General features: G+C 46.9%; 1 protein-coding gene across 1 annotated transcript in view; it reads left to right on the top strand.

Moving 5' to 3' along the window:
• LOC122796295 overlaps positions 1 to 27,170 on the top strand; it is a gene marked incomplete in the record, with an annotated part of 1,783,369 nt that overhangs the window by 1,220,774 nt on the left and 535,425 nt on the right. Inside the window, 1 exon segment of the mRNA XM_044064662.1 lies at positions 24,212 to 24,253. Coding sequence (XP_043920597.1) covers positions 24,212 to 24,253 — 42 coding nt within the window.

Raw genomic sequence — 27,170 nt, 5'->3', positions numbered from 1 at the left:
AGCCCCATATCCCATGATGCAAGGCGGTAAGTACCCAGATCTCGTTTGCCGCTTCGCTTAGGAGGTCTTCTTTTTACCAGCTCCTGGTAAGTTATTCACTTTTGTGAGATTTAAGCCCCTTTTAGTTAAAAAAAAAACCTTTTATTGATAGTTTTAAGTTTAATTTGTAGTTTTTCTGACAGGAAATCCCTATCTCCTTAATTTTGTTAGTCAAACTTTTCCCTATCCCATCCCCCCCCCTGTTAGGGTGTGTGTGTTGGTTTTATAGAATACCTTTTGGTATTTATTTAAGTTAATTTTGACTGGTGTGTGTGTGTGTGTTTTTTCAGCACCATGTCAAAGGAGAGGGTCTCAGGTTTTAAGAAGTGTGACTCGTGCTGTCAGAAGATGTCTCTGACAGACGGTCACACTTCTTGCCTGTATTGTCTGGGCCCTCTTCACCTGCAGGACTCCTGTGCTATTTGTCATTCCTTCAGCCAGAGAGTCCTGCAGGAGAGACGAATAAGCTGATACTTAGGGGCCTTCTTGCCGGAGGGCTCTCCGGCTAAGTCGGCTCCACCAAAATCAGCAAAATCTTCCAAGGCCCAGGCTTCTGTATCTAAGCCTGCGGCCTCGGCCCGACTGCACTGAGTCGAGATCGGCTCCGCTGGAGCAGATTCTGGCTTGACAGCCTTCGGCACCGATGGCTATCGGTGCCGAATCTGTATTGACCACTTCGATGTCGGCCCGATCGGCTCCGACACCCATGTGGCACAGGCATCGGTGTCGGCCCGATCGGCTCCGACACCGTTACTTTGGTGGCTGTATCGGCTCGCTGGAGCCGATACATCGAGGCTTCCTGTCGGCTCCGAGGTCGGCTCCGACAGGATCTATAGTATCGGCTCCGATGGCTCATTCCCGGAAGAGGGCGAGGGCTCCTTCCTTGGGGCCGCTACCTTCCGGCCCGGGTTCTCCTCTTCTATCGGAACGGAGCCATCTGAGCCGATCTTCAAGGTCGTCCAGGTTGTCAGATCATGACCTAGAGAGAGTGGTCAGTAGATTACTTAAGTCACAGGTACTGGCCCAAATGTTACACAGTCCGTCTCAACAGACGACTGTTGGTCCACACCCCATTACAGTTCCTCCTTCAACTCTACCCCAGAGCTTGGAGTTGGAGTCTTCGGGAATGGTTACTGCTACGGCTGGAGGACGGATACCCCTTCTGTTCCTTCAGCCTCTACTCTTATCTCCTCTTGAGACCTTCCTTAGAGGGATTAGGTGGTCGGGCTTCCATGGTCTCCTCCGAGGGGTGAGTGGCATCGGACCCTTGTCCGAACCCGCTCTTCCCCTTGGAGCCTCGGCCTTGGTGAGCTCGGCTCCGACATCTGCCTCGAGACTTCCCTTCGGTGGTCCCTGGAGTTCCTAGCTCTTCGGAGCGGGTTCTCTCGGACCTGCCTGGGAGGGGAGCATTCGAGGTGATGAAGAGTGTACTGGCCACTGGTATCAGTCAGCAGTCTGTTCCCGTAGCTCCTCCCTCTATAGTACCTGTTGACATCTCTGCCACTTCTCTTGCTACAGGACCCAGAGATCCTCCGCCTCAGGTTTCCCCATTGGGAATTTCCCTCTTCCGAGGATTCTCCTGATGTTTCGGGAGATCCTCCTAGGAAGAGGACTTGTAAGAGGAAGCATGTAGACTCCCGAGTCTGTCACTGGATACTGACTTTGATGAGTCAGAGGGATCCCCTAGATCCCCCTCTGAGGATGTCTCCTTCTCAGACATCCTAGAACTTCTGAAACAGAGGGGAAACTGGCCCACCAACAATCCCTCTGAGGATGAGTCAGTATACCTAGAGGCGTTTGGATCTCGGCCCTCCACCTCCTGGGTGTCTCCGCCTTCGACCCCTTATGCAGGTTATTGCACGAAGCATGGGCAGCTCCTGACTCTGTAGAGCCAGTCCCTAGGAGGCCTTCAAAATTCATCACTGCCCCGAGTGACAAACAATTCCTTACTAAGGGTGTCCCCGCTGATGCCATGGTGGTGGCTGCGGCCACCAAAAGGAACTTTCAGATCCTTCCGTGCCCGCCCATCCTCCTAATAAGGACTCTAGGACCATGGATAGGTACGGTAAGCGGATGTTTTCCTCAGCGACCTTTGCTATGCTCGCTGAATTACCTATGTCACTTCACCAGACTCCAGAGAGATATCCTAAAGGAGCTGGGAGAAGTAGTTCAGGATCCTACAGCTGCAGGGGCTCAAGAAAAAATTGCTTCGCAGCTAGGAACCCTCAATTCCTTTGCAAACTCCTCCATGCGGCTAATATCTTATGCTGCGGATGGAGCGAGTAGAGCCGCAGGTACAGGTGTGGCTCTTAGACGCCAAGCCTGGATGCGGCTATGTGATTTTGCAGATCCCTTTAAGGCATCCTTCACAAATTCTCCCTTTGATGGGTCAGCTTTGTTTGGCCCTCAGGTGAAGGAAACCTTGACCAGGTGCGAGCAGGACGGCAAGACTCTTTCTGCTGTTGGAGTCCGTTTTTCCACCCCTTCTAGACCTTATCCCAAAGGACAGAAGGGCGGGAAGATGTGGTTCCGTAAATCCCAAGGAGTCACGCCAGATTCACGTGGTCAGTTTACCCCTAGAGGCAGAGGGGGTAACAACAACAGACGCCGCTCTAGAGGCAGAGGGGGTCCGAAGAACCAGGGAAACAGGGAGCCTCTCTCTGACAAGCCCTTTCAGCATCCCTGAGGTGTTGCCCGGCTGTCCCTCCTTGGAGGCAGTCGGGGGAAGGTTATCACTGTACCCAGAAGCCTGGCATTCCCTCACTCAAGACAAATGGGTACAGTCGATCATATCCAAGGGTTACATAATTCCTTTCGAGGAAAGTCCCTTCCCCTCAAGTTCCCTTCCAGATGTACCACCCGGTCTAAGGGAGATTGCAGAGTCAGAAATCGCAAAACTACTGCAAAAAAGAGCCATTCAGCCAGTTACAATAGACCATTCAGAGGCCGGAATCTACTCAAGGTTCTTTTTGGTCCCCAAAAAGACGGGAGACTGGAGACCAATATTGATCTCAGCAGACTCAACAAGTCTGTCAGGAAGACAAGATTCGAATGGTCACTCTTCAGTCAATTCTGCCCTTCTTACAGAAGGACAACTGATGTGCTCAATAGATCTTCAGGATGCGTACTATCACATCAAAATTCACAGACGCCCAGGAGATTTCTCCGCCGCTGGGGTCCAGTAATTTCCAGTTCAGAGCCCTGCCCTTTGGTCTCACTACAGCCCCCAGAGTGTTCACCAAATGCATGGCAGTGGTCACGGCTCACCTGAGACGCCAAGGATTCCAGGTGTTTCCATATCTCGACGACTGGCTCCTGTCAGCCACCACCAGGCATCAGCTTATACAAGCCAGGGATTACACAATAGACCTTTGTTCTCATTTGGGCATCTCAATCAACTTCGAAAAGTCATCCTTATCGCCCTGCCAGTCTATTACCTTCATAGGCAAACTTAAACACTGTTCGGATGTCAGCTACCCTTACAGAACAAAGAGTTTCAGACATTCAGACTCATGTCAGGATCATTCTGGCCAGCAAGAAAATACAGGCCAGAATGGTTCTAAAGGTATTAGGTCTCATGGCTGCGGCCATTACTCTTCTTCCCCTGGCTCGATTCTACATGCGCCTTCAGTGGATGCTGTTCACACAGTGGTCATACCAGCAACTTCCAATGCGTCACCAGATTCTGGTGACACAGACATGCAAAGAGCATCTTGCTTGGTGGATCACATCTCCTCAGGTTCACCAAGGCAGGTACTTTGTACCCCCATCCCCGATAGCCACTGTCACCACGGATGCCTCCCTGATCGGGTGGGGGGGTCATTACCAGGGCAGGATGGTTCATGGGACGTGGCAGCCGCTCGAGTACCATCTGCACATAAATGTCCTGGAGATGAGAGCAGTGCTTTTAACGTTGCAAGCCCTCAACGACTTTCTTCCCGAGGGACAATTGCAGTCCACACAGACAACATGTCTGTAGTTTGGTATATCAACAAACAGGGCGGAACCAAGTCCTACCCCTTGTGTCGAGAAGCGCCAGACTATGGCAATGGGCGATCTCCTCTCATCGGTTTCTGGTAGCAACGCATATCCCTGGGAAAACCAACATTATAGCGGACAGATTGAGCAGAGCTATCCTCATGCCTCACGAGTGGTCTCTCAAGCAATCTATAGCGGAAGAGATTTTTCTGCAATGGGGTCGCCCATGTTGCGATCTTTTGCTACTCCCCAAAACAGCAAATGTCCAGACTTCTTCAGCCTCTTCCCTCTATCAGGCCATCCCCCCAGAGACGCTCTGACCCAGGATTGGCCCCAGGGACTTCTTTATGCCTTCCCACCATTTCCTCTGATCCCTCAGGTGATCCAGAAAGCTACCGTTTTGAGAGCCAAATTGATTCTCATTGCCCCTTACTGGCCTCGACAAGTTTGGTTCCCGTTCTTCCATCATCACCTTTTGGTGCAGCCGTGGCATCTGGACCCAGTGCCAGATCTTCTGATTCACCAATCGGGTCAGCTGCACTGGTCAATCCCTTCTCTCAACCTCACAGCATGGTTGCTCCACTTCCTTCCTTAGCCAGGCTTCCGTTGATCTCTAACCCAGTTAGAGACATCATAGTAGCTTTGCTAAAATCCTCTACCAGGAGGATTTATACAAGCAAATGGAAACGTTTCTCTTATTGGGCTAAGGCCCAAAATATTGATCCTTTTACTGCCCCTGTTCAGGCAGTCCTGGACTTCTTAGCAGAGATTTTTCATGCAGGCTCCTCTTCTTCCACAGTCAGAGTTCAATTGGCTGCTATTTCTAATTTTCATGTCGGGATAGCAGATCATAATATTATGTCCCATAGGCTCTGCAGGGCCTTCTTAAAAGGAATTTTCCTACTAAAGCCTCCAATCAGGAATCCTCCTCCTCAGTGGGATCTAAATTTAGTGCTGACATCCTTGATTCTTCCCCCCTTCGAGCCAGCTGTTTCTTGTTCCCTGAAATATCTTTCTTGGAAAACTTTATTCCTAGTGGCTATTACATCTGCCAGGAGGGTGTCTGAACTTCATGCATTTTCGGTTCGACCCCCCCTATTTGGTTTTTCACAAAGACAGAGTATCTTTGAGAACTAATCCATCCTTTTTACCTAAGGTCGCTTCAAAGAACAATCTGAATCAATCCATTGATCTCCTGTATTTTTCCTAACTATTCAGATAGAGCTGAACAAAAGCTACATTATCTTGATGTCCACCGTCAACTTAGATATTATTTGGACAGAACAAAAAAATTTAGAAAATCTGATCAACTTTTTGTTTCCTATGCGGATAATAAAAAAGGCCTTCCTGTTTCTAAAGTGACCTTGTCCAGATGGCTTTCTTCGGTCATCTCGAAATTTATACTCAGGGGAAAACAGCTGTGCTCAAAACCTAAAGCACATTCAACTAGGAGCTTAGCTACTTCTACAGCCTTTCAAGCTAGACTTCCTTTGGACACTATTTGTGCAGCGCCACTTGGGCTACTCCTCACACTTTTGTTTCCCATTACAAATTGGACTTGGCCTCCAGGGACAGAGCCAGTTTTGGCTCTACAGTCCTCAAGAGTTTGTTTCATTGAGCCACCCAGGATAGAGGTGCTAGGACGGTCCCATCAAGCAAGAATGAAGGCGAGATTGACAACTTAACATTAAGAAGTTATGTACCTACCATAACGCTCCATGTTAGTTGTCTTCTCGCCTTCTTTCTTGCGACCCTCCCTCCTTCCCCCTGGCCTGGACAAACCTTGTATAAGAAACTGTTATGCTGAAGACCATTCAGACCTGGTCCTTCTTCCATCTGTAAGTTTTCTTTCTTCCTTTGGGAAGTATTTTATGCTTGGTGCTATTGCCCTTTGTTAGCAAATGAGATCTGGGTACTTACCGCCTTGCATCATGGGATATGGGGCTGCCTCGAGCTAGTAAAAGTGACTCTCGAGCTTAGCAAGTGCTGAGTCGGAGCCGAGGGATCGGCTCCGAACCCATCAAGTAAGAAAGAAGGCGAGAGAAGACAACTAACATGGAACGTTATGGTAGGTACATAACCTCTTATTTTTAGCCATTGGAGTTTCCCAAGCTGTGAATTCACTGCTGTACTTGATGTTGGACTGGAATGCAGATTTTTTGCCCTGATCCACCCAGAGACAGCCGCAGAGGGGTGCTGTACTGCATTTGAACTTATTCAGATGACTACGTTTGTCTATTCGGTAAAGAGAATTCCCCTTCCTAGAAAACCCTAAAGTTCATTCTACTGGAGCAGTTGCTACTTCTGTTGCCTTATTTTGCTCTGGCCTCCATAAATGTTTGTGCAGCTGCTGCCTGGATTACAACCCACACATTTGTGGGCCACTACGTACTAGATTTACAGCCTAGATCTAGGTCTTCCTTTGGCTCCATCATTCTGCAGACTGTTATCTAGATTCTGTCCCACAGGTAGAGAAGGATAGAAAAGGCACTGGATATGAAAGTTACATAATTACAGTGATACGTGTGTGTTGTCTTCTGTCCATCTCAAGTGATCCCCCCCCCCCCCCACCCCTTTTAAATTTTGTTTCTTTTCTTGACTGACAGGGCAGACCCAGCCCTGCAGCTATCCTTTGAAAGGCCCATATAATGGCTTGGGGTCCCTTCCTTGCTTTTTTCTTTTTGTTTGGTGAGGTCTAGAATTTTTCCAAGGTTTTTTTGGGGTTTTGAATAAGGTAAGTTTGATCTGAGGAGATGCTGTTAGGGCAGGGCATTAAGGGTAGAGGAGGTGGAGCTCAAAGTTTGAAGATTCTGAAGATGCTAGCATCAAATCACCATCTGATCTAGTATACCTACAGGTTTAGATGGACAGAAGACAAAACTGATTTATAGTTATGGTAAGGATACAAGTATTTTTTTTTTGGGGGGGGGGGTATATTGTATTTTGTTGCACTTTGATGGGGTTAGTCCTGCTAGGCCAATGGCACTTGTTCAAGGGGGAGACCTGAAGTGGTGTTCATACTGACTTAGAGAAAATCTGGCTAGGGCATCAGGGAATTTCCCTCTCTTCCAGTAGGTGCTGTGGGATCTTTTACATCCGTCCAAGCTATCACCAGCTCGGACAAATAGGGCAGTTGCTTAACATATCTGAAGGACAGCATGCCCAGTAGTGCTGCACCTTATTTAATGATGTACATGCTGTACTTGCACTACTTGCACTATCAATATTGGAAAAAGTAATCCAACTACCTGGTCTGGGAGTAGAACCCAAAGGTATGTTCACTAACTGTTGAGCTGTCAATGTCTCGTGTTTGGTTTTGTGTAAATGAAGTTAAATTAAAAAACATTTTTTTGCATTTTCATAGTTTGAGAGCTGCTCATGAACCTACTTCTGGATTCTGTAGGTATACCAGGAAATTAGCCAGGCTTTTCACATATTGTGAAACGGTATCTTAGTAGGCCTTGACCATAACTAAAGCATGGATTTTTTTTTTTTGTTTAGAGCAGTGTGTTGGCCACTCTTGTTAGCTGAAACTGAGGTGCTGCTAGTTGAGGTAGAAAGCAGACAAAAATCTTGGTCTTACTCTTCTTTTTTCATCTCACTAAATTAGGCCCCTTTGTGTAAAAAGAGGGATTGCTCCCTTGTCTGTGTGCTATTGTTACTTGTGGTTTCTTACAACTATTTAGATGCAATAGTTATTTGTTCATAAGCAGCTACTTTTACTGTACAGAGAAAGGTATACAAGGACAGCTGCAGTCCTCTGAATTAATGGGATTCCTACAGACTGTTGAGGATTGGGTGTGTTGAACTCCTTGTCAACAGTCTTTCAGCTGGTTCTGAGCTCTCACTGTTTGCATCGAGGGCTGGGACAATATGTATTTGTTGGCTCCCAGCCTTTTTACTTTGTAGCTCTTTTTGCTCTCTTTTGTGTTCTTTATTGAAATAGTTGATTACCTGCAAAATAACATTTGTCTGTTAATCTGTCTGAATATTGCAGTCTTTCTTGTGGCAAAGGAGTAGCCTACCCCATAAATAAGTGACTGTTGCTGATGTCCTTTTCCAGTTTTGCAGTATTCTACATATGGGTTTACTCCTCTTGTCTCGCGTACGTATGGCCAGTATACAAAAGTTTTCAGTCCCTCTGAGGTGCATGGGATGTCTGATGTGGCTGAAGGAACGTGGGCCATAAAAGTGACGTCTGCACGCACTATCCCTCAGAACTTCAGTCGCCAGTCGTACGCCAGGTGTTCCTACTACCACTGATGTCATATTCAAATAATTAATATAGGTACCCCTTTGGGGGGACCCTTTCAGTCCTTCATATTTGCTTGTATTAAAAAACACACTGAAGAAAAAAATAAAGCAAAAACACCACAGCTTCAGCCGCCACATTATAAGGACCACACTAATATCAAAGAATACTGGTCACAGAGAATTTATTCTGGTACCTCGGCCTTTCATCCTCATGGAATAATTTACATAATTAAAAATCACATCCAGTTTATACACCAGATACTCAAACATCCAATAAAATGAATTCAATTAAATATACAATTAAATGTTCAACACTTAGTAAGGGAAAAGGGTGGAGAGAAAATCAGAATCACCAAAAAAAAAAAAAAAAAAACATACTCAATGTACCAAGCATCCAAAAAAGAAATAAATACCCTACTAATGCATCTTTAAAAAAAATCACATTCCTTATATAAACATTAACACCAAATTCATACCTCTAGGGTATTTTATGATTCGTTTGCATTCCAGGCTGTTCAGTTTGTAGCAGAGTAAAAAATTTGGATGGACTGATGATTAACTGGAGGGTATACAAAGCCAGAGAGTTCTTTAATTGTAATTCTTGTGTAGTTTACATCTTTGAATGTGACTGTAGTGATACTTGGCATGTTGGGCAAACTGCTAGGAAAGTTAAGGTGCGCATTTTGGAGCATTTGAGGGATATCAGGAGATGCAAAGCAGACAATTCAGTGGCGACACATTTTCTGTCCAAACACGATGGCTCAGCGAATGGTTTGTTTTTTTAGTGTTTTAGCACGACCTTTAGTTATCAATGGTGGGAATTTTAGAAGGGAATTAAATAGGCTGGAATGCAGAATGATTATTGGTTATCATGCTTTATACCCTAGAGGGTATGTATTTGGGTAGTAATATTTTATGAACATGTTAATCTGAAGTAGGTACTTCATTTGTCAGCCACCTTTGGGTATCTGATCCGATCCGGCAACTTGTTTCACAGCTGTCAGATCCGAGCTCCTAGCTCCTCCCCTTACCCATAATCCCCTGCCAACCCTGACTGACCCCAGATCTAGTTTGCCACGCTTGTGAAAGCAGCTAGATTCAGAGCTCCTAGTATCACAGATAAGTGTTAAACTTTTTTGTACTTGTTAAAATTTTTAGTTAAAAGTTTGAGTGTGTTAGGTTCCCTTTTATTTTAGCCTTAGAATCGTGTATTTTTTGTTAGTGTATTCCTCCCCTCCCCTTGCTTGTGTGTAGTGTTTGTGTGGGTCGGTGTGTGTTTGGGGCCTTGTGTGAGTGAGTTTGATTTTTTTTTTTTTGTAGATGATGTCAGAGGCCCCAAAGCCGATCTTCTCTAAATGCACCGAGTGTGGCCATAAGTTTTCACCGGCAGATGACCCCACACAATGTGTTCGGTGCCTTGGAGTTGAACACCTGTCCTCTGGGTGTGCTATCTGCGCAGGGTTCAACCCCAGGGCACTGAAAGAGCGGAGGTCGAAGCTGATCCTGGCAGGACTTTTGCCCCCGGATTCGGCTTTGGCCTCCGGTTCCCCTGTGGCCTCACCCCAGTCCTCGGCGGCCGCTCCTGCCTCTCCCCCTGGCTGGGACTCAAACTCCCACTACGGCGCCGGAGGAGAGGGAGGCCAGAAGGGAGAAAGAGGGAGAAGCACCACAAGCGGTGGGCCGAGGCCTCCGCTTCGCCAACCCCCCCACCCCCCCTGGCTAAGCGGGCTTCTCCCTCCATGGCTTCCAAGTCTCCTCCTCTGCTCCGGTCTCCATGCTTCTCACCGGGACCCGAGGAGGAGGAGGAGACCCGATCTCTGTCGAGGACATCGAGGTGGCACTCTCGGCCCGCCTCGGTGGCCTCGTCGAGATCCACTTATAGCCTGTCAGATGCAGACTTGGACCGGATGATGCGAAGGTTCATCCAGGCCCAGCTGCAGATGGGAGTGCTCCTGCCCCCCCCCCCCCCCTTGGGGGGGGAGCTCAACGCCTTTTTTTGCCTCAATAGCTCCTTTGCTGACCTGCTTCCCGGGTTCGGAGTGCCCCGAGCCAGGCAGTGTTGGAGCCGGGTGTGGGTCGGTGCCTACAGTGCTTGGTACTTCGGCTCCGACCTTTCCCTCAAGTTTGTCGAGTCCGTTCTTGTCAGATCCGAGCTCTCTGAGCCGTGGGCTGAGCTTCGGATTCGAGGGATTCAGTGTGCCTTCGGCTCCGTCCAGGTCGGAGCACACAGGTCCTTCAGATCTGATGGTCTTTGCTCCAGATGTTCTTCATCTCACATTGCTGCAGTCCTTACATATGGGTAGTCCGCTGTCCTCGGTCGGCCCGAATACCAAAGTATTAGGCTGACGTCGGTCAAGGCGCTTAAAACTGACATCAGGACGTCAGGGTACAAAAGCGCATGACCGACGTCATTTCCTCAGTCTTTTTTGCCGCATGGTCCGATGCAGAAGCAGCGTTGCAAGTGCCGTTCGGCGTTCTGAAATTTTTCGAATTCGGAGTTTCAGACCGAATCCAAGTTGGCTAAGTACCCCGTTGGGGAATATTTTGGTTTTTTCTTGCCTCAGTGTTTTACCGGATGTCAGAAAAAGTGAATAACTGTATTTCTTGTGGGAAACAGATACCGCATAGGGATTATCATTCTTTGTGTATTCCTTGTTTGGGGCCTGAGCACGACGTTGTTGGGTGTCGCTTTTGTGCTAGGTTCAATAAACGCACTATTAAGCGAAGGTTAGATTGTGCTAGGCTGGTCTTTGGGAAGCGGTGCAATTATAATATGGCGGCGGATTCGCCGGCGCCGCTTCTGTAAGAAGCGCAAAGACAAAGCAGTTAAACCCAGGCAAGATGAGTCGTCCGTTCCGGACGCCGGTTCTTTAGAGGTTTCAGTGGAACCGGTGGTTCTGACGGAGACTTCTCTGGAGTCTCAGGGGGAGACTTTGATTTTGCAGGAGGTGGTCTCTCAGGAGGCAGGTCAGGCTGAAGGGGCTTCTCAAGTTACTGTACTCCCCTCCCTTCCTAGGGTGGTTAGGCCTTCTCCTTCTGTTTCCAAGGCTTCTCCCAGAGGCAGGCCAGTTTTAGCTTCTGTTGGTGTCACTCCTAGTTCAGCAGGGTCTGTGCCTAAGAAGCACATGCTTAAAATGGCAGAAGATTTGATTACTCTGATTAGAGGTTCTTTGCCCCCTCCTGATGAGGCCTAGGGTGGAGCCAGAGTTGGGAAGTTTTGAGCAGGCTTCGGATGTTTCAGAGTCTTCAGCTGAAGATTTGCAGGAGTACTCTCCTTATTCTGATTCTGATGCAGATGATTCCACTCCTTCTGCTTCTCCTCCAGAGGATTTTTCTTTTTCAGAGACACTTCATTCTATGAGGGAACATTTTAAGTGGGAAGGTCAGGACTTCTCTGTTTCTCGGAAAAGGCTTAGGGAATTTTTGCTGTTACCCCAGCATAGGCCCTTGGCTATACCCCCTGTTCTGGATGTTGTGGAAGATGTGTTTGCAGAGGCTTCACTTAATCCTGATTCTCTGCCTCCTGCTCCTGTTAAACTGGATAGGTATTACAGGGTGCCTGAGGCTCATAAATATCTTTATAAGAGTCCTAGGGCGGACCCAGAAACTATTAGTCAGGGACCTAAGGGTGTCAAGGCCTCTGTTGTAAAAAATCCGGTTCCTCTAGATAAAGAAGCCAGAGCTTTGGATAGATGGGGAAAGAAGGTCTATACATCTTCTACCTTAGCTATGAGGGCTTTGAATTGCCAGTTTCATATGTTGAAATATCAAAACTTTCTTCTTTCTCAATTGAAGTCTAAGGTGGATGTTCTGGCGGAAGGCATTGAGTGTAAAGAATTACAAGATTTGGTGCATGTCTCTGAACAGGTGGGTAAGCATTCATTACAGTGTGGTTTTGATGCTGTGCAGGCCTCGTCTAGGGTGGCTGCCACTGGCTCAGTTCTTCGCAGGCACGCCTGGCTGAAGGATCAGAATTTATCTGACCATGTTACGACAAGGATTTTGGATGCTCCTTTGCAGTCTGATGTGGTGTTTGGTTCACCTGTGGAGTCAGTCTTGAAGAAAATGGAAGACAAGGCTAAGTCTATGCAGGCTGTTAAAGATTTTTTGCAAGTTCAGCCTCCGAAGTTTAGTAGGAATTGGCCTGCTTAAGGGGTGGACGTATCCTTCTTATGATTCTCAGTCTAGGGGTAGATCTAGACGTGGTAGGGGCAGAGCTCAGAGTTCTTTCAGACCTAGAACAGGGAGTTCACCTGCACAATCTTCGGGTGAGGGCAGGGGCCAGTCCTTTCGTAAACAGGCCCAATGACCTACTTTTTCAGCTGCCAGATCCTTCTTGCCTGGCAGCACCTCTGGGAGGAAGGTTAGCACTCTTCAAGGAAAATTGGATGTTGATTACCCAAGACAAATGGGTATTGGATATCATACACCAAGGTTACAAGTTTTATTTCCATACCTTGCCTCCTTTCAAAGGCATGCCGGACGTTCCTCCTCAGCAAAGACTAGAGGCTCACAAACAAATTTCTCTACTACTTCAAATAGGGGCCATACAACCGGTCCCTCTGCCAGAAGTGGGCCTAGGATTTTATTCTCGCCTGTTTCTAGTACCAAAGAAAGGAAACACGTGGAGACCAATTTTGGATTTGTCTATCCTCAACACATATCTGGACATTCCCAAGTTCAAAATGTTGACGTTACAACAGCTTTTACCTCTGCTGGGCAAAGATCACTGGATGGTGACTCTGGATCTCAAGGAGGCTTACCTTCATGTTCCTATCAGGCCCAGTTGCAGGAAGTATCTGCTCGGGCTGGGACTTCACATTATCAGTTCTCTGCATTGCCCTTTGGCTTATCTACTGCGCCCAGAGTGTTCACGAAGGTTCTGGCTCCAGTGGTAGCTTTCTTCAGGCTAAGAGGAATACAAATCTATCCTTATTTGGACGATTGCCTGATTCTGGCCCAAGAAAAGGACGAACTTCTTCATTTACAGTATGTGATGGCAGTGTTAAGATGCCTGGGGTATTCTGAGAACGAAATAAAGTCCAGTCTAGTACCCTCTCAGGACATGTGCTTTCTGGGTGTGAGACTGAATACAGCATCCCAGATGGCCTTTTTGACCCCGGACAAACAAAAGAATCTTTCTCTTTACTTCCACCAATTGTCTCGTCAGTCCAGGCTGACTGCAAGGACAGTCCTTCAGGCCTTGGGGTTCATGGCATCTTGTATTCTGGTACTTCCCAATGCCAAACTGCATATGAGGAAGCTACAATGGTATCTCAAAAATGTATGGACACAGCACTGCCAAGATTTGGACACTGTCATTCAGATAATACCTTGCATTCAAAAGGAATTTTTGTGGTGGGCTCAGGAATGTCACCTAAACAAGGGACTCTCTGTGACCCGGCCAGAGGCGAGTCGGATTTTAACGACAGATGCCTCAGACAAAGCTTGGGGAGCTCATCTAAATGGAAAATGGGTACAAGACACGTGGCCTGCCAGACTTCAACATCTACATATCAACATCTACATATCAACTTGAAGGAGATGTTAGCAGTCCAATTTGCATTGATAGCTTTCAAGGATTTACTTCTTCCAGGGCAGGTGTTGATTCAAACAGACAACACAACTGTCATGTGGTACATCAACAAGCAAGGGGGAACGCATTCTTATCCTCTATGCAGACAAGCAATGATTTTGTGGGAGACTGCTCTCAGTTTACAGCTAAATCTTCAGGCAAGGTTTCTGCCAGGAGCACAGAACTCCTTAGCAGATGTGTTGAGCAGACAAATTATGGATCCCCACGAGTGGAAATTGGATCCTCATGTATTTCAGAGATTGACAGTGTTATGGGGAACTCCAGACATAGATCTGTTCGCTTCTCCACTAAATTACCAGCTGCCAAAGTTTTGCACAAAAAGGTTTCATCCCACAGCTTGCAAAGTGGATGCTCTCTCATTCAATTGGAGCAATTGTATGCCTTTCCACCTCTGCCTCTCCTCCCAAAGGTACTCCTGAAGGTCAGACAGGACAAGCCAAACATGATTTTAATAGCTCCAGATTGGCCTCAACAGCACTGGTACCCATTACTGAGAAGTCTGGTACGGGAGCCTCCATGGCCTTTGCCTTCGATTCCTCACCTGCTGTCTCAGGAGAACAGTCATTTACTCAATGTCAAACTTCATTCTCTACATCTGACAGCCTGGCATATTCTGTTTTAAACCCTGGAGGGTCTCAGCTTCCACAACAAGTTTTGAATATTATTTTGGAGGCCAGAAGGCCTAGTACAAGGAAAGTTTACGCAGATAAATGGAGGAGATTTTTATTTTGGAGTACAGCAAAGGACTTTGATGTTTCTAAACCTAATTTAAGTGTTGCTTCAATACCTTACTGAGTTATTGGACAAAGGTTTGTCCTTCTCCTCTATAAAGGTTCATGCTGCAGCAATTTCTGCTCACTATGACTGTGACCCACCATTATTTTCTCAGCCTTTGTTTAAGCAATTCCTTAGAGGGGCAAAGAATATAAGACCACCACGTAGAGCACCAACTCCTGCCTGGGATCTCAATTTTGTGTTGGAGAAACCCACTCTACAACCTTTTGAGCCTGCAGCATCTGCAGAGTTGAAATATTTATCATGGAAGACTGCTTTTTGTTGGCCATTACCTCTGCGAGAAGGGTTTCTGAATTACAGGCCCTTATGGCAGTTGAGCCTTTCTTAATTTTCCACAAGGATAGGGTGTCTTTGCGTACTAACCCTTCTTTATGCCTAAAGTGGTTTCTAGTGTGGCTTTAAACCAAACTATTCATTTGCCTACTTTTATGCAAACCCCCAAAATAAAGGGGAAAGGATTTTGCACTCTTTGGATATACACAGACAGTTGCGATATTATTTGAGCAGAACTAAAGGGTTCAGGCAGTCTCAGCAGTTGTTTGTTTCTTTTGCTTTGGGTTCTCAGGGCAAACCTGTTTCAAAACAAACTATTTCTAAGTGGATTGGTTTTGTATTGCTTTCTGTTATTCCCATCATGGTAAGGAGATTCCAGCTGGGATTAGGCCTCATTCCACTAGGGCTACTGCCACTTCTACAGCTTTTTAAGGGGTGGCTACTAAAGATATTTTGGAAGCAGCTACTTGGAGTTCAGTGCATACTTTCTCTAAGCATTACCACCTTCCACTTTACTCTAAATCTAGGGCTGGATTTGCCACTGCAATTTTACAGGGCATTTTGGCAGCTCCTAATGCTTTATAGTTTTGCCATCCTCCCTTACCTCTGCTTTGGGATTCTACCCATATGTAAGGACTGCAGCAATGTGAGATGAAGAACATAGTACAGTTTTGTACCTACCATAAATGTAGATGTTCGAAGATCCACATTGCTGCAGTCCAATTTACACTCCCTCCTTTCCCTCTGTTGTTGATGGTGGTGGTGTGGTTTGTGTTGTACATATTGTAAATATGGTTAGTGCACGGGTGGTTGGTTAGTTTTTGCTGGTTTTTGGCTTTGGCCTTTCTTGTTGGGGCCTTCTGACATCTGGGGCAAGAAAAGACTGAGGAAATGATGTCGGTCATGCGCTTTTGTACCCTGACGTCCTGATGTCAGTTTTAAGCGCCTTGACCGACGTCAGCCTAATACTTTGGTATTCGGGCCGACCGAGGACAGCGGACTACCCATATGTAAGGACTGCAGCAATGTGGATCTTCGAACATCTACATTTATGGTAGGTACAAAACTGTACTTTCCGATCCTCCCATCGGATCAGAGTGGGAGTCTGCTCTCGGATCCGAGAGAACGCGACTCTCCCTCTGCATTTGATGCGGTGGAGCGGGCTCTGTTGAGTGCATCCGGACCCCCGGCCCTTGGCTCGGCCCCATCCTGCACTCCCTCTCAGCTGGGTCTGGCTTCCTGTCGATGTCTCAGGTCGTTCCTTTGGAACAAGATGTTGCTGGTGAGACTTCCTCGGACGCCCCCCCCAAGGATGTTCCTCATAAGCGAAAGTGTAAGAGGAGGCACGTGGACTCCCCTGAGGCCTTAAAAGAAGACACTGACTTGGATGAAGGGGAAGGCTCCTCAAGGTCACCCCCGAAGATGTCTCCTTTGGAGACATCATGGAAATGCTCAGGATTAGGGGGGTAGTCTGCCCCCAAGGCTTCCTCTGACGAGTCCGTGTTCCTGGAGGCGGTCGAAGCATGCCCATCTACCTCTTGGGTGTCCCCTCCGCCCGACCCCCTGGTGGACCTTACCACCAGGGCGTGGAAGGAGCCGGACACTGGAGCCAGTTCCCAAACACCCCGATAGGATTCTGAGCCCCCCTTCAGAGAGGTCCCACTGGAGCAAGGGTCCCCCCGTAGATGCCATGTTGGTGGCGGCAACCACTAAGAGGGAGTTAGCTCAGGAGAGCCCCTCGGTCCATCCACCAAGCAAAGAGTCCCGCTCAATGGATTGCCTAGGGAAGCGGGTCTTTAGTTCAGCGACCTTCTCAGTAAGGTCTCTGAACTACATGGCACACATTATTAGGATGCAGTGAGACCTTATCAAAGAGTACGCTGCTTCCCCCCCAGAGTCCATGTCGGCGGAGGACAAGCAATTGTACTCCACTCGCATGGCCACTCTAAGATCTATATCGAATACCTCTATGCGGCTTTTGTCCCATGCCACAGAGGGACCCGCTAGAGTCAGCGGAGCAAGCCTAATCATGAGATGCCAGGCCTTGCTCCGACATTGTGACTTCGCGGAACCCTTCAAGGCGTCATTTGCGAATGCCCCTTTCGATGGTTCTGCCTTATTTGGCAAGACAGTTTGCGAGACTTTAGTCCAGAGCGAAAAGGACGGAAAGATGTCTGCCGTCTGAGTCCACTTCTCTGCTCCCCAGAGATCCTTCTCTAAGAACCAAAAGGGACAGAAGATGTGGTTCCGGAAATCGCAACATTCCCAGCCTGCTCCAGACAACCAGTCCTTCCGTGGCAGAGGAGGGCAGGGAGGACGCCGCCCTAGAGGCAGAGAGGGCCCGAAGAATTTTGGGTCCAGAGAAACCTTCTCTGATCGGCCCACGCAGCAACCCTGAGGAGTTGCCCGACTGCTCCACTCTGGAGGCAGTTGGGGGGGGGGGTGTTTCTCGAGGCACCTGGCAGCTTGTGAGTCCATCACATCAGATCGCTGGGTGCTTTGTATCGTATCCAGAGGTTAGCAAATTCCCCTGTATCATGTCCCCAAACTCAGAAACCTCCCCTATGTACCACCCGATCAGAGGGAGGTAACAGCTGCAGAAATTCAGCAGCTCCTAGAAAAGAGCCATCCAACCCGTCCCCCCCAGACCAGCGCGGATTAGGTTTTTACTCCAGGTTCTTTCTGGTGCCAAAAAAGACAGGGGACTTGAGGCCAATTCTCTACCTCTCCCTTTTGAACCTGTCAGTAACCAAACAAAAATTCCGGATGGTCACTCTCCAATCCATCCTCCCCCTATTGCGGGAGAACGACTGGATGTGCTCAGTAGACCTCAAGGATGCGTACTACCACATTCGGATGGACAGACGATCCAGGAGGTTCCTCCGCTTCCTGCTGGGAGCCAGTCACTACCAGTTCAGGGTCCTTCCCTTTAGCCTCACCACAGCCCCCAGGGTGTTTACCAAAGTATTAGCAGTGATAGCGGCCCATCTGAGACTCGAGAATGCAGGTTTTTCAATACTTGGACGACTGGCTCCTCACCGCCCCGACAAGGCATCTACTTTGCTCAGCCAAGGATTACTTCCTTTGGCTTGCTCCCCAGCGGGGCATCACCATCAACAGGGGCAAATCTTCTCTTGCTCCGATTCAGGTGATAGAGTTTATAGGGGCCAAGTTGGATACAAGAAACCTAGCATTCTTGTCTGCGGAATGACTGCGAAACCTGAGGCTTCATGTGTGGGCCATCCTCCAATTAGAAGCCCCATCGGCGGAGTTGGTCCTGAGGGCTCTAGGCTCCATTGCAGCGACAGTCACTCTTTTGCCATTGGCTCATCTAAATGGGGGTCCTGCAATGGACCCTTCAAGTACAGTGGTCCTGTCTACATTACCCCCTAAGCCATCCTATTCCCCTCAACAGGGCTTGCAGGAGGTCTCTCTTATGGTGGCTCCAATCTCCGGACCTCCATACGGGACGTCCCTTCTCCACGCCTCCTCCCCTCGCCGCGGTGACCACGGACGCTTGTCGCTTCGGGTGGGGGGGGGCATTGCTCAGGCAGGACGGTCCAAAGCACGTGGAACGACACAGACCTCTTTGCATGTCAATGTCCTGGAGTTGAGGGCGGTGCTATTAGCGTTGCAAGCACTTCAGAACCTTCTTCCTGTAGTAACTATTGCAATCCAGGCAGACATGTCAGTTGTCTGGTACATCAACAAACAGGGGGGGGAACCAGGTCCTATCCTCTCTGTCGAGAGGCCATGAGAGCGTGGGAATGGGCGACCTCCACCAACCGCTTTCTTATTGCGACGCACATTCCGGGACGGACCAACATTCTGGCAGGCTCAGCCACACCATCCTTTCCCCTTAAGAGTGGTCTCTCAATCCCCATGTAGCGAAGCGGATTTTTGCCGAATGGGGGCAACCCTGTTGCGATCTCTTTGCTTCTCCCTCAAATACGAAATGCAACAGTTACTTTGCTCTAATTCCCCCCTTCGGGGAATCCCCGAGAGAGACTCTGGTGCATGCTTGGCCTCCCGGTCTACTTTATGCTTGCCCACCTCTACCTCTGATGCTGAAACTCGTACAGAAAGCCAGTCGGTTGGGGAGCAGAATGATCCTCATTGCCCCATTCTGGCCTCGTCAAGCGTGATTCCCTTACCTGTGGTCTCTCCTAGTAAATCATCCTCTGATTCTGGATCCACTACCGGATCTAATATCTCATCCCCTGAATCTCCCAATCCCGAATCTGGGCAACCTCAAGTTGACAGCTTGGCTGCTCCAGTTCCACTCCTAATCAGGACTCCCGGAATCTCTTCACCAGTTAAAGCCATCCTTGTAGCAGCACATAAACCTTCCGCTAGGAAGGTCTATCGCAGTAAGTGGAAGCGTTTCTCCATCTGGGCGGAGAATCATAACTTTGATCCCTTCACAGCACCGTTACAAACTGTGTTGGATTTCCTTACAGGTCTGTTTCATCAGGGGGCTAGCTGCTCTACTGTCAAGGGTCAGCTGGCAGCTATCTCTCATTATCATGTGGGACATGAGTCAGGTCCCTTGATTACGGCCAAATTGTGTAAAACCTTTCTAAAGGGTACCTTCCTGCTCAGACGACCTGTCAAGGAAGTTATACCCCCTTGGGATTTATCACTAGTCTTACAGGCATTGACAGCTCCCCCCTTTGAACCTGCTGCTTCGGTTGATCTTAAGTACCTATCTTGGAAAACGGCATTCCTTGTCGCTATTACTTCAGCGAAAAGAGTTTCTGAACTTCAGGCCCTTTGTGTAAAACCCCCGTACTTGGCTTTTCACCAGGATAGTGTGCACCTCAGGACCAACCCCTTGTTTCTTCCCGAGGTGGCTTCAGAGACCAATATCAATCAATTCATTAACCTGCCAGTCTTCTTTCCTAAGTATCAGAACAAAGGAGAATACAAACTGCATTCGTTAGATGTGCATAGACAACTGCGCTTTTACATTCATAGAACTGCTGGTCATAGACAATCCGACAAGTTGTTCATCTCCTTTGCCAAATTTAACTTGGGTAAATCTGTTTCTAAGGTCACTTTATCACGATGGATCTCAGTGTATTCTAGCGGCCTATGAAAGTTCTGGGAGGGCCACACCTCAGGGAGTTCATGCACACTCTACTCGCGCTATATCCACCTCTGTTGCCTTTAGGTCTAGTGTCTTTAGATGATATTTGTTCCGCAGCCACTTGGGCCTCATCTCATACCTTTATCAACCATTATAAGCTGGATGTTATCTCCAGAGGGAGAGCATCTTTTGGCTCCGCAGTGCTCCGGAATATCCTTCCATGATGACTGCCCAACATCCAGGTAGCTGGGGACTCTGTCCCAAAGGTTGATGACAAATGAACTACCTACTTCAGATTAAGAAGTTATGTACTCACCATAACGTTCCATCTGAGTAGGAAACTTCATTTGTCTGCAACCATCCCCGCCTCCTTCCCCCTGACCTTCAGAAGTTTTAGTCCCTGGATGTCCTCCTAGTCCACTACGGGACGTATTTAACCTTTTAGCTGCTTATATGAGGGCAAACTTGATCTGAGGTCAGTCAGGGTTGGCAGGGGATTATGGGTAAGGGGAGGAGCTAGGAGCTCGGATCTGATAGCTGTGAAACAAGTTGCCGGCTCAGATCCGAGATCGGATCCTATACCCAAAGGTTGCAGACAAATGAAGATTCCTACTCGGATGGAACGTTATGGTGAGTACATAACTTCTTATTTCATTATATAAATTATGTAGTAGTTATTTGTCTTCATTTCGTGTTCATGTTTATATAAGGGATGTGGGCAGCCACGGTGGTGCAGCGGTTAGCATTGCCGCCTCACAGCAAGAGGTTCTCCGGTTCGATTCTCTGCTGGGGTGCCTTCTGTGTGGAGTCTGCATGTCCTCCCTGTGGTCGCGTGGGTTTCCTCAGAGTGCTCCGGTTTCCTCCCACATCCCAAAGACATACAGTAGGTGGATTGGACACTCCATATTGGCCCTAGGTGTGTGTGTGTGCCTTCTGTGGAAGGTTGGGTGCCGGGCCGGCAACTCAACACCGTAAAACTCCACTGCCAATCGTGAGTGGACAGATAATCCGCTGTAGCGACCCCTAACCGGGCAAAGCCGAAAGACTACATTTATATAAGGGATGTGATTTTTTTTTTTTAAGATGCGTTGGTAGGGTATTCATTTATTTTTTGAATGCTTGGTACATTGTATTTTTTGGTTCTGCTTTTTTCTCCACCCTTTCCTTTAGGAAGTGTTCAGCATATTTATTTAATTGAATTCATTTCTTTGGATGCTTTCAGTGTCTGGTGTATAAACGGATGTGTTTTTTAGTTATGTAAATTATTCCATGAAGGCGAAAGGCCGAGGTACCAGAATAAATTCTCTGACCAGTATTCTTTGATGTCAGTGTTGTCCTTATAACGTGGTGACTGAAGCTGTGGTGTTTTTGCTTTATTTTTACATGTATTGCATGTTCATGTCATCCAGAAAGGGCAAGTCCAAGTGCAGCCAGCAGATTTCCCACAAGGACACCCATGATCAGCGTCTTCTGTTTGGGGCGGTCACAGGACTAAAAGGCCTGCCCTATTTGTCAGGCATTTGTACCCAGGACTCTATGTAGCCGCTTGCATGCTTTAAACCTTTACTTGGAAAACCAATGCCTAAAACAGATTGCATTAGGGATGGAGGGCTCCTCTGTTTCTTCAGAACTGCCAAAAAATGAAGGCCAAGACCTTTTCCACTGGGTCTGTACCATCTGATCCTCAGTCTGGCCGACCTCGGCCTAGTAGAAGGATCTGGATCCGCCGCAATGGATATAGCAGGTACCTCCATGGATGCAGCACAGTCCCACTGTGAGAGCACGTCCGCTGAGGCTTTACTGACGTTGGTCTCCAACGCTTGGGGGCGGCACACCAGCATTTTCAGCAGGCTCAACTGATCCCTCGGGTCCTTTACAGTCTCCAGATTCTAGACCCATTCAGACTCCTGCTAGGCCCCTTAAAAAGAAAGACAAAAGAAAGGATATCTCTCCCTCTTCTGAAAGCATGCCTGATTGGCAGGCTTTCAGTCAAAGGCTGTTTAATGCTGTCATGGCCTTCCTCTGTTGTGAGTGCTCACATATCCCCACCACTCCTGAGCCCTAGGCCTCAGATCCTAACACGAGGGAAGAGGAAGCCCTTTCTCCTTTGGCCTAGCTTTCACTTAGCAACGTGTACGTGTCTGCCTCTTGACCACACCCCCGGCGTCTAGGCTACCATTTGAGCATCGTACGTATTAGACCTTTTAGGCAGACAGTAGTACCAGTTGAAGGTTTTAGCTTTGTTAAGACTACTACCTTTTGAGTTGACAGCTATAGCCTCCGTAAAGTATTTATCCTGGAAAATAGTGTTAACTAGAACAGTGTCTGAACTCGAGCATTCATGTGCAGACAGCCTTTCTTTGCCTTTCACAAGGATGTTATCCTGCACACTAACTGCTCTTTCATACCCAAAGTCGTTAAGCTATCCAGCTACACTTTTTTTTCCAAACAACCAAAATAGATTCTGTAATCTCTAGATGTTCACTGGCAGCTTAAGTGTTTCAACAGTTTTAATCCTGTTCAAGTAATATCTGTCTGACATTCGGTGAAAATAAGGTTACATGTCACAAAACTGTTTGCCAAATGCTTAATCAGTTGTATGATTCCTTGCCCCAAAGCCATGGTAATCCTCTACAAGAAAGAATTAGCTCACACTCTACCAGGGCAGCATCTGCTACTGTTTCTGTAAAAGGGTTAAATGCACCGGATATATTGGTTGCAGCCAGCTGGTCTGCCATCTGTACTGCGGACAGTACGGTTTAGACCTAATTTCCATTATAAGTGCCAGATCTCTCTCCGGTATTCTGAAAGATGTGCTGTCCTCTTCTGGAACTGTTTAGCTACCCCCATGTTCCGTAATGTGCTGACTGCAACAGTGAACCACACAAAGATAATTAGAGATTTGTGTGACCACTCTTGCTACCTTGAATCACTCCCTTTCTCTCTTGTGATCACAAGGGGAAGGAGTGATACCCATTTCTCTTCCCAACCTTTCCGAGTTGATATCCAAGCCACATCCTTGTGTCCTTCATTCTTTGCTCTGATAGAATTAGTGGGATAATATTCTGCTCCATCTGAACATGATTGTTCCCTACTGGGATTTGAGATCAAAGAAAAATTATGTAAAGTGAGGTAGGGGAGAAGATGTACTGCTCAGGCCAGAGAGGAGGGTTTTCTCCTCAGAGGTGGTGATATGGTAAGAAAGCATTTGTCTACATCATAACTCCTTTTTTAATATTGGTTTTAGTATCAGTGGCTTAACAGGTAGCACTCTCCTTTGGTGCAGAATCCTTTGGATTTTATTCCCACACCAAGTTATTTTATTGTTGGCACTGCATTGCAGCATAAGAGTTGTTGCTGTACTCATGAGTGTATTATCCTTTTGATGAGATGTGGAACTGAGGTCTTATCTGCCTGAGTTGGTGGTAGTTCAGGTGGATGTAAAAAGTCTGACAGCACCCATCAAAAAAGAGTAGGGGTAGTTCCTTGATGCCCTGGCCAAATTTTCTCCCAGTGATATACCACCTCAGGCCTACCATGAAGAGGCCATTGGCCTACTGGGTCTAGTACAAAGGGAAAGATTTCGTAACTATTATGGATTGGTTTAGAATATTTTACTTTGTAATTTACCTCTTCTGTTCCTCCATCATCCTGGAAGAATCTTTTCGTAGTATTCTAAGCTCAGTTGCATCTGTCTTTTTTTTATTTCTGGAAACTGTTCTTGTCATAATGTATTTGTAAGGAGCGAGAATCAGAGGTGTTTTGAGGGGATTACCTGCATTAACTAGTGGACATCTGTGAATGAGAATCAGAGGTGTTTCGAAGTATTGCCTGCATAAAGTATTGGATGGTAGGGACCCTTGTTGGTAGGGGGTGCTGTTTCTGTCAGTAATTTTGTGAGCAGCTTTACCTCAAGTGCATTTTGACTCCATGAACCATTGCCCTGACAAAGATATCTTTTTATGCATCTAAAACTAATCATTGTGGACTGGGGGAAATATCTTTAAAGATGTTCCTGCCGTGTCGTACAAAAGTCTAGCACCAGAAAATTCAGTTTTGGAGCTGGAGTTGTATTTCTGCAATGGGAAGTCTTCTGAATCTTGGAATTATCGTTCAACTTGAAAATGCAATTGTTTTGTGAATTAAGTGCTTGTATCCACAATACACTATCTTTTGTTTATCTCCAGCATCTCAGCAGAAGAGAACCATTACCCCAGCAGCAGTCCATGGTACGTTTCAATATGATTTTTTCATTTTCTTTTATTCTTACATTGATAGTTGTTTTGAAATGTAAGATAAATGAGCATAAAAATTGGATCCTGTTTCATCTGTTCAATTCGACTGTTGCCACTGAAGTCACTTCTTGTATCCAGTCTAGCCGTCTGCCAGTCTTCTCATCCTTGGGCTTCGACCTTTAGCATTCCATAATACTTAGCACATGTACTATTTTCTGGTCTTATTTGATGTCAGTGAAAATGGTCAGTATTCTATGCCAGAGAATGCTTTTGAAAATAATTTCAACTGTACAAAGTTGTTTCTTTCCCACTTTTTCTAGCTGTTAGATATTACTATTTAGTTGTAAGATATTTTCTATATAGTAGCACAGAAGAAAATTTGTTTTCCTTTACCTTATTTCTGCCTCGACTTGTGGTGATGTGCAGACTGGTTGCATAATGTCATTTTCCATGACCATGTATTAAAAACAGAGTAGCTTCTTTTTTGATACTTTTGAATATTATTGTTATGGTTTACATTAGAATAAATTAACATTTTAAAATGTGCTCAAAATACAGGCATAAACTCCTGCCTCACGATTATCATAGTTACTGTGCAGTGTGTTTAGAGCCTGAACACTTTGGGAATTGTACTGTTTGTCAATAGTTCGGATCCAGAGCCCTATTAGAAGAAATTAATTGTTAAAGGTCTCTTATTTCTTCCAGCTACCTTACCCTTCATTGTTAGCGGCCCAGCTCTCATGCCCCATCCATGCAAGGTCTACCAGCGCCTGCATGCCCCCTGCACTTTTTCTGGTAATCTGCTAGGGCTAGTCATGGATTACAGGCAACAGGGCTCTGCATGTATGCTTCCGTCCACAGGAGACTTATTGGCCTACCCTGTGTCCCACCCTCCTTTTATGACAATATGGTACAAATCTGAATGGAGTGTGCAATTTAGGTATCAGTGTCATGTCACCCCACCTCCATGGCAGCTCAGCCAGCCCTACTGCCCATCTGACCATGCTTCCTGGGGCAACGTCCCTGGTCTCCAACAGGGATCATCTACAGACGCCCACACACCACCCTCCCCCTGTTGTTCAGTCATTCGCTGGCAATGCTAATCCATCCTGGGTTGTAGTTGGTGTTTTATCCCTGTACACTACCAGAGTGGCATAACTAAAGTTCTTTTGCTTCTAGATCCTCTGACTTCTCAAAAGAGTGAAAAAAGAGAGGACAAGACAGATAGGGAAAAAGACAAGACATAAACCAAAAAATGAAAATCTGATGACCCTCTACTTTTGTCAGATCTAACGATTACCCATATGAAGACTAGATCTTCATCACAAACTTCTTCAGCTACAGCAGTTAGATCTCCCTTAGAGACCATTGTGATCAGAGAGAAATCGCCTACCAGGGTTTTAAGCAGGCATTCTTCTGAAAGAGGATTATCACCATATTCCGTTCAATAAGACCTCCCTCCATTGCTTCATTCAGATCCTTTAGATCTTTCCGAAGCACTTTAGAAGCAGTTTAGGAACCCATGATGAGGGCTTTAAGATCCAAGTACAGTTTGGTGTCATCCCACCTCCCTCTGTTTCAAGGAAGGATGGGGTTAGTTCATAGGGGAGTACTAGGCTAGCTGCCCTTGTGGTCCATTTTAAGTCTAGCCAGTTTCCTTTTCAAATATGAGACCCAAACCATGTCCTTGTGAACTTCTTTTTTATGTTGCAGTATTCCAAACTCTGGGTTATCCTCTGCTTGCTACCCGAACGTCCTGCCAAGTCTTCTGAAGAACTCCTGGTATATAATGGATGAAAGCGCCCAGTATTTTCAATAAAAACTGTGCTATCCAGTGGGTTCCCCTTTCTTTTTTATTTTTACTAGTTGGTTTGCCTTTTTGTGGATTTATTGGTCCTGCCAGTTTACAAAAGCTTGTAGTCACTGCTAGGTACGTAGGACATCAGACGTTGGCCTATTGAGCGTGGGCCATAAAAGTGACATCTGCACATACCTTTCCTCCAGTCTAACATCAACACTTCCTGCTGTCTTTGCCGTCGGATCTTCAAATTATAAAAGACGAATACCCCGTTGGGGCTGTATCACTGCATGTCTGTTTAGGGTACATGTCATCCAGGAAGGAAAAGTGCAGGTGCAGTTATATTCCCCCCATAAGCACACCCACAAACTCTACCTTTGTCTAGGGCCTACTCACGACCATCTTACTTGCGTGATCTTTCAGACCTTGTACCTAAGATGCTACACAGTCGTCTGCACACCTTGAGCATTTTCTTAAAAAATCTGCGCCTTAAACGCTTAGCGTTGTGGATGGAAGGGTCGTCCGGTCAGTCCATAGAACCACACAAAAAGGCCAAGATTTCCTGAAGTTGCTTCTGTTGCTCCTCCTCCGTCCGACGTCCCTCCTGTGGCCAACGTTCGCCTGGATGAATGTTTGGAGTCTGCCGAAACATGTATAGCGGGTACCCCTTCGGGAGGCCGCAGCACCTAGGGCAGAAGTCACACCAGGGAAGGGCTTGCAGTATTCATTCCCTCCCAGCTTACCCCCTTCTTTCCATCTAAACTGTTCCTTCTTGGATGGCACAGAACTTGTACAACTGTCTTGGGACTGGAGTCTGACTGGAGAGTTCAGCTCTCAAGAAAGGTATGTGCAGACGTCACTTTTATGTTCCATGCTCCCTAGGCCAACATCAGACATCCTACATATCTAGCAGTGACTACAAGCTTTTGTATACTGGCCAGGCGTTTGGATAGTAAGCAGAGGATAACCCAAGAGTTCATTGCAGTACTCCAGATACTGCAATATGGAAGAGAAAGGGCATCTATGGTTTATGGTAAGATTTTGCACAACTATTCTTCTGTGGCTAAATGCGTTAAACATTGTATCATTTTTAATTCCTTTAACTTCTTCCCT

This window comes from Protopterus annectens, chromosome 3.part0 (genome assembly GCF_019279795.1).
Source record: "Protopterus annectens isolate FY-2018-M chromosome 3.part0, PAN1.0, whole genome shotgun sequence".
NCBI lineage: Eukaryota > Metazoa > Chordata > Ceratodontiformes > Protopteridae > Protopterus > Protopterus annectens.
This window is presented reverse-complemented; position numbering and strand designations above follow the sequence as displayed.